Source organism: Microtus ochrogaster, linkage group LG2 (genome assembly GCF_000317375.1).
Source record: "Microtus ochrogaster isolate Prairie Vole_2 linkage group LG2, MicOch1.0, whole genome shotgun sequence".
NCBI classification, from domain to species: domain Eukaryota; kingdom Metazoa; phylum Chordata; class Mammalia; order Rodentia; family Cricetidae; genus Microtus; species Microtus ochrogaster.
The window spans coordinates 50,287,179-50,295,582 of record NC_022028.1 but is presented as its reverse complement, the minus strand read 5'-3'; the positions used below and the strand labels follow the sequence as shown (position 1 = coordinate 50,295,582).

The following is an 8,404-nucleotide window of genomic DNA, read 5'->3' as shown; positions in this document are numbered from 1 at the left end:
CCCGCTCCAGTCCTAAGAGAAGTCAGGGTGCTCTGCCCTGTGGGAAATCCAAGGCCCTCCCCCTTCCATCCAGGTCTAGGGAGGTGTGCATCCAAACAGACTAGGCTCCCAAAAAGCCAGTACATGCAGTAGAATTAAAATCCGGTGTCATTATTGTTGGCTTCTCAGTTCGCCCTCATTGTCAGCCACAATCAGAGAGTCCGATTTGATCACATGCTCGTTCAATTCCAGTCCATAGTGTGATATTTTTAAACAAAACCTTGTCAGCTGAATCATGATCATCAGACATTGTGAAAACAGATCCTTTGTTTTGTTTTGTTTTTTTTGTCTTTTAGTCTTGACATTCTTTTCAAAGTAGTCTCTCAAATTCTTTCTCTGTCTTCTTTTCCTACCACCAATAAAATGGCCACCAACCATTACAGGATCCTCTCTAGCAACTGCTCTTTGGTTCCACTGCATCCAGTCAGCTTGGTATGTTTGAGTGGATGTTGCTGTATCCACCTCTTCAAGCTCTAAGACCAAAGCTGTTGGTTGTTCTGTATTCAGGGTGTCCACACCTGTTCATGAATGTATAGAGCTAAAGATGAAAACTTCATGTCTTTCTCTCCCGTTCGCTGCCTCCTCATTTTTAAAAAGAATTTATTATGTATACAGTGTTTTTTCCTGCATTCCAGAAGAGGGCACCAGATCTTACTATAGATGGTTGTGAGCCACCAGGTAGTTGCTGGGAATTAAGCTCAGGACCTTTGAAAGAGTAGCAAGTGCTCTTAACCTCTGAGCCATCACTCTAGCCCCTAGACTTATTTATTTTTATGTGTATGAGTGTTTTGCCTGCATGTATGTTTGTCCCTCGTATATGTTTTGGTACCTGTGGTCAGAAGATGTTGTTGGATATCCTGGACTTGGGTCCTAGGAACTGAATTCAGGTCCTCTCGGAGAGCAACAGTCCCCTCCATCCCTTCCACCTTATGTTTTGAGATAAGTTCTCTTACTGAACTTAGAGCTCATTGATTAAGCTAGAGTCCCTGGAGGTTCCCCTTGCCCCTCCAACCTCAGTGCTGGAGTTACAGATGTGTTACTACCACCTCTGTTTTTCTGTGTATGCTATGGGTGAAACTCAGGCCCTCATGCTTCTACAGTGTAAGCAGTTTGCCTGTTGAAAAAGCTCTCTTAAAACTCTCACCTGGGAGATGACTCAGTGCTAGCCATGCAGGCTTGTAGACTGGAGTTTAGATCCCCAGAAACCATGTAAAATCTGGGCAGCTTGCCTGAAATCCTTCCTAGCTCTCAGGAGGCAGAGATAAGGAAATCTTTGGGGCAAGACTAGGTAGACTGAGTCAGCAAGCACCAGGCTCAGTGATAGACCCTGCTACCTATGTAAAATACAGGGAGAGTGGTTGAGGAAGGTAGACACCCATGCATGTGCACCCACATGTACATGGGAATACATGGTACATCCACATGCACATGTAAACACACAGATGCATATGTGTGCACCCCCTTTCCCATGTATATAACATGAACATCAAAAAAGCCCTATTCTATAATTTAAAGTTCAGATGAGCAATAGTCCAACTCCTTTACCTGCTTGGCTTTCTCTGAGTCATGGCAGCACGGCTCCCACTTTGGTATTGGTTGAGATGATGGCTGGAGCTGGACTGGAGATTGGGAGAACCAGAGAGCAGTTTTACCTCCATTTTGAGATTATTTTTCTTTGTTGAAAAATTGATGTCCCCCAAATTAATATCCTCAAATATTGATGTCATAGTAATACAGCTAAAATTGTCCTTTATACAAAATTGGGGAGGAGGAAAACACATCATTAAACAAGATAATTTCTTTATAAAGCAAAAATTTCAAAATAAAAATACTCAGTGTTGGTGAGGATTATTTGAAAGAAGTATGTAAAATTTATTCAGAAAGCACCTTCATAGCCTGTATGAAATTCACACTTTATCATCTAGTAAACTTTCAGAAACAGTTTCAAAGAAAAATTATTCAGACACAGGTTCATTACCAGAGATTAAAAATGTTCATTGTGGCAATATTTATAATAGAAAAATAGCTGGGAAAAAGGTAATGCATACAAGACTAAGAGTGCAGCTAAGTATAGTGTGAACATGCGGTGGATTAATAGTGGCTACAACATTGTCTAGCCTAAAGCCGCATTATAGAGCAGCAAGAGAAATGGCAGAAATAGTAAGTATACATGTAAAATGAAAACATGAATTTTGATGGATTTCTCTATGAAATACTTGTTATATTTGAAAGTGTATGGTTTGAGCATACTACACACTACTTACTGTTAAATGCAATAAATTCTGAGTTATACATGTCTACCCATAAAAATCCAAGCAAGCATGTTATATAATAGTAGGATGACATATGAGTTAGAATTATAACCTGTCTTTAGTTTTTGATTACATGTTTGTCCCCTCCCCAATTTTGTATAAAGAGCTATGTATTTGGACAACCAGTGAAGAACATTAAACATAATTTTATCAAAGCAGTAACAGTGTTAACCTGACTTTAAATCCCTATCTTGTTTCAAAGAAACCTTTTATAGTGTCTTTTTCCCAGTTGACTCCTGAGTAGGGTGGCATTGTCCCTAGAGCTCCAGATGTGTGGGAACCTGACAGCCACAGGAATTTTAGATAATGGTCACCACACACTACAAAATACATTAAAAATTCTACTTAGGTTTTTCATGGTTCAGGTATCTAGGAAGGATTCATCTCTTAACATTACTTACATGTTTTGGTTGCCTGTTAAATACCAAATGAGAGCCAACAAGATGGCTTAGCTGATAAAGGTTCTTGCTGCCAATCTTGACTACCCAAGTTTAATGACTGGAAATGTAGACGTAAGTCACAAACGATGCCACAGCAGTTTGGAATTATGATTAATAGGGTACTATTTATTAAAAGGGGAAAAAACTTACAGATCACCGTCAGCCCTCTGTACAACCAGGAAAGGAGTCTAGTCGCCAGCCGAGCAGGAAGTGAAGAGAGCGAGAGAAGGAAGTGGCCGCTTTTTTAAAGGGAGAGAGAGACCACGCCCCAATGGGCGGGTATCTCAGCGGCTATAGGCTGGAGGAGCGGAAGGACCTCCCGCAACATGGAAATTCATTTATTGGAAGGAGGGAGAGAGAGAGAGGAGAGAGAAGAATAACCCACTTTTTAAAAGATGACCCTGACTTTTGGGGTGGGTGGGAAATCACTGTAGAGGCAGGAGATAGTGGAGAGTAATTTAGGCAAGTGTCAGTGGTGCCGGAGCATTGGTGGGACAAGTTTGTAACAAGTGCAGTTGCGAGTGGAGCTGTGGGCCTTGCTGAGTGTTATCCAAAAAACAGCAGAAAAGAAGAGAGTAAAAACTTTACATGAGATTGTGATTTGAGGAGTTGGGAAGAAGTGTTGCTGTTTATAGAGGTGGGTAAGTGGGGTCAGCAGACTCTTGGGTTTTGAGAACTATGATTTGGCACTTTGAATAAACTATCTGAAAAGAGATCAGGAAGACTGAAGAAAAAAAATGCATTTTTGTCTCCTCCTCCCTGAATATTTTTCTTACTTGTTAGTAAGGCTGGTATTGGTGTGCATCCTTCAGCTTTTGTGACAAGCAGACATCCTTGTTTCTCATGGTGAAAAGAGAGGATATTGGAGTTAAATGTGAATCATGTATTTTCTGTTCTGTAATCTTTGGCTCCCCTCAACCCTCCCTCACTTTAAAATTGTGGTTGTTGATCTTATGAGACAAGATCTTGCTATGTAGCCCAGGCTGCCCTTGATTTCACTGTGTGGCTCCTTCTGGCATCAACCTCCTTTTTCCCATTTGGTGGGATGATTGGTATGTACCAGAACTGAGGCTTAAATTGTAAAATTTAGTAAATAGGACAGAAGAAAATTGGCTTATTCTATTTTTCAGGGCAACTCTGGCTAAAGGCTTAGTGTTGAGAGGAAAGTTCCTTAGGAATAAAGCTGCAGATAGGCCAACTTGCCCAATGTAGAGTAATCTTGGAGGTCTTTGGAAATTCTAAATTCTAAGAATGAGTTTGCTTGGAGCGGGATGGCTCAGGTAAGCATCAGAGAGTAGCATCTGGCATATAAATTGATTATTTAGTCCCTGGCTGGCTGTGTGCTATCAGGCGCTGTGTTGTTAAAAGGTGGTCGACACGATGGTCTTAGAGTTAACTCAGATAGTAAGCATCTGCAGTCTCTAAATGTAAATCTCGGGAAAGTTGCTGGCTGGTCAAATGGGGATGAGAGGGTATGCTGTGATTTTTTAAGATCTCCTCAGTTTAAGACTATCTTGGAGGAGATGGGAACATTTCCTTAATATTCATTACTTGTAGCCAGTTGTGGGATTGTTTTCTGGTTATATAGACATGAATGTGAAATTTTTTAAAAAGTAAAGCAAAGCAATATGGTAATGCCTGTCTTAGGGAGTCTGGGGTGATTAATAAGATAATGTATGTTAAATGCCCATTCAAGTTAGTATTCAGTGAATTTATAGCTATTATTAACAGATGAAAGGACCCAAGAAAGTGATTTGATTGGGAACAGCTGAAGGAAAAATTTTAAACAACAAGGTCATCGTGTGACCAGGATCTGAATGAGAGGATTGAAGAGGGGATAAAAGTTGTAGTGATGGGAAAGCAGATGCCTGTGATTCTGGAGCTTAAAACTCCTCTATGGGCATGTCTGCTCTTCACAGAGGGGACTGCGGTGAGCTCTGAGATAAACTGACTCCGGGGCTACTGCAGTACTCCTAAACATATGGCTGCCCCTGCTGTTAATTACAGCAAATAAAATAAAGCATTGGCACATGCAAAGGTAAAAATAAAAACCCATGCATTTTACTTTGGTTTTGTTTGCTTTTGTTTTGTTGGGGATGGGATAGATAGCTGGCCAGACTTGTATTAATTAGCTTATTAGAGCAGTTGTCTGGCCAGTAAATTCTTTGCCTGCATTTAATTTTTTGTTTTGATTAGAGTGATATGGAATTTTTAGCTCTTCTTTCTTTCTTTTCTTTCTTTCTTTCTTTTTTTTTTTTTTTTGCCCCAGGTCCAGCAAGACTATGAATCTCTGTTCCAAATGCTTTGCTGGTAAGTGCAGAAAAGGGTTTGGGTGTTTTTTGTTTTTTTGTGTTTTGTTTTTTCCCCCAACAATTTATTTTTTCCTTTTTGGTTATTTTAAGATTATCTAAATTATATGGCCCTTCTATGGATTTTGCATGGGGCTTTGTTTTCTTTATGTGTGAAAGCAGCTTCTCTTCACTGGGCACTTCATATATTGGTTAAGATTGCTGAACTGGCCTCTCTGAGTGCAATAGAATTTCATGCGTACTTGCATCAAATGCAGTTTGCTCAGTTTGTTGGGGTACAGAGGAATTTTAAAAATGTGTCTGGTTTAGTAGGGTCCTGTATATTAATCTCTGATCTTGACTTAAATGATTAATAGTAAATGTTGCTTCACCAATGAGAATACCACAGGAAGAATATTTTCATGTTGGAGTCAGGAAGCGAGTCATGCTGAGTTAGCTCCTTCTAATCAGATTCCTCCTTGAAATCATCTTGGGTAAGTCACTTCATCTTTTTGGACTTTAGATCCATCATTTGTAAAACACAGGACTGGGACTTGCCAAGGGCTTTACAATCTTCACATACTGATTGCGTTCTTGAACTGTGACTCCTTCCTGAACGTAAAATCCCCAATTTAGTTTCTCAAAGAGAAGTTTATAGCCAGTCATCTTCTATAATTCAGTTTACTCTTTACTGATGAGATGTGTTTAGTTTCTTTTTAATTTGTCAAAGGCAAGCAAAGCTTGGGTACTGCATAGGATGTTACGGACAGATTTTAGTGATAACTCCATAGGAGCAGACAACAGGATATAGCATAAACTGAACTCAAGTACATAGTACATAGTGGTTGCAGGGACCTTTCAAGGGAAAGTTCAAGAACTGGGCACAGGTGACAAAGCAGAGGTGCTATAGAGACGGAAGAAATGGACTGGTAATGAGCAAAGTAGTCTGAGAGATGATAGATTTGGTAATTACATTTTAAAAACATGGCTTTCAAGTTCTTGAGAAAGACATTCCCAAGTTGTAGGAGGAGATACACATACATCTCAAATGACATGGAACAATTTATAATTCTAAGTCCTTTTTAGTTAATGCTCTGAGAGTGTTTAGGACATGCTTGTGAGTGTTGACTAGAACAGTGCGTATTTTGGGAGTTATTAGGTTTGAAGAGGCAGACTTGATGGTGGGTGGTTGTGTATGGTTGTAATTCTAAGGATGCTAGCTTTTTACTTAGAAGGCTGTTAATGTTTAACTCTTTTTATATTGGGGGTGTGTCTGTTATAGTATAGTTACATAGGCAGAGGGAAAGCCCAATCAAGAAGGGGGCTCAGAAGAATCCAATCAAAGTGATTTTTTTGTTATTGTTGTTTTCATCTTGGATTCATTATGCTATCTGAGCAAAGAAACAATCATTCTGCAATCTTCATTAAACCTTGACATTTGTGCCTAAACTAGAGGATAGGTGAGAATTTTGGCCTGTTGTAGGAGTAGGGAAACTACCAATTTGCATCTGTTCAGAGTTAGCAGTTTGTCACTTTAGGTTTTTAAAAGAAAAGCTTAGTTGGTAAATTTGAGCTTCATCCAATTTTAATCACATTATGCCAGGTTCTGTGGAGGGCTGTATTCTGTTGATAGCTGTAATTACAGATACAAAGAAATATTTCTTCAATGATGAGAACTTCAGTAGGACAGATGAACATAGGTACAGTTTGCAGTAGATTGTAGCTCTATTCACAGGATGATCTCCATTGGAGTTTGTAGAGATCTTCCCTTGGGAAGGCCAGATACCTTTGAATAAGGCAGTTCACACCAAATACTTAGGAAGAACTCTCTCATGTCCCTGGATGAATATAATGTTTTTTTAAAAAAATCATCAACTGGATGGTGGTGGTACATGCCATTAATCCCAGCACTCGGGAGGCAAAGGTAGATGGATCTCTGTAAGTTCGAGGCCAGCCTGGTCTATGTAGTGATTGCCAGGACAGGCCCCAAAGCTACAAAAAACCCCTGTCTTGAAGAACCAAAATCAATCAAACAAAATCATCAACAGAGTCAGTTTGTGGCCTTCATGTTTCTTTAGATTTGTTTTACTTTTTTGGTTATAGTTATTTGTTGCTGCTGTTGTGTCCATCCTTTTTATACAGGTTTTAAAAAGCATTTTGGGAGAGGGCTGGGGTGCGGTTCAGTTGATAGAGCTTGTTTAGTGTGCATGAAGCCCTGGGCTCAATCCTTAATAAACCAGGTAAACTGGACATGGTGCTACATGCTAGCACTGAGGTATGGAGGCAGGAGATTCAGAAGTTTGAAGTCATTCTTGACTGCCTGCTGAGTTTGAGTCCATGAAACTCTGCTTTCAAGAAAAATAATGCTTTCACATTTGTCAGGTTCTTCCCTCTTCTGTTACTTGCTTCTGCCTGCTCACACAGCACTTGAATTCTTTTTTTTTTTGGTTTTTCGAGACAGGGTTTCTCTGTGGCTTTGGAGCCTGTCCTGGAACTCCCTTTGTAGACCAGGCTGGTCTTCCGCCTGCCTCTAGCACTTGAATTCTTTAAGAAGAAAAAAAAACACCATTGAACTTTAAAAATGCATTTGTGTATTGTTTGGTTATGAAGATAGAAAAGCATAGGGAATATATTATTGACATGAGATGCATACAAGACAGCATGAAGATTGCTTTGGCTACAGCTATTTTATTTTATTTTATTTTTTTATTTTTTTGAAGGTATAGAATTGTACTTCTTTACTCCAAAGTCCCTCTGCCACTTTGAAAGATAATACCAGGTTCTGCTCCACATAATTACACATTTCTATTTAGTCCTTCTGATATTGATAAGATATCCAACAACTGGTCTATCATATTTCTGGGATCATATATAGCCATTAAATATAGATTCTTTTGTGTAGTATAATATATCTGAGATCCATGAACATTGTTGGTTATTTCAACAGTTATCTTCAATGATAACTTTCATTGCATTTTGGCATATAATAATTCTTTAGCTCATCAATGAAAGAACATTTGGCTGTTTGCCATTTTTAGAAATTACTGATCAAACATCTGTGAATAGTTACATATTGGTTACTGTGAAAATCTAACTTTTCACTTCTCTAGGCAAACAGTCAGAGAATTTATTGGTTATATAGGAAACATATGTCTTTCTTTACCAGCTATCCAAGCTCATTGCCAAATTTTGCATCTTTATTAATTTTACATAAGGACTACATCATTCTTCATCCTTACCTCCACTTGATTACTAACCTTTTAAATTTGATTTCCTTTAGTGACTAATAACATTGAGCATCTTTTCATAAGCTTATTTGGATATT

The 8,404-nt window shown here is 38.9% G+C and overlaps 1 protein-coding gene across 1 annotated transcript in view; it reads left to right on the top strand.

Moving 5' to 3' along the window:
* The window catches only part of Zfand3 (zinc finger AN1-type containing 3), a 208,508-nt gene that overhangs the window by 49,894 nt on the left and 150,210 nt on the right, over positions 1 to 8,404 (top strand). Inside the window, exon 2 of the mRNA XM_005360315.3 lies at positions 5,061 to 5,101. Within this exon, the coding sequence (XP_005360372.1) occupies positions 5,061 to 5,101 (41 nt within the window). The remainder of the gene's footprint in view (positions 1 to 5,060; positions 5,102 to 8,404) is intronic.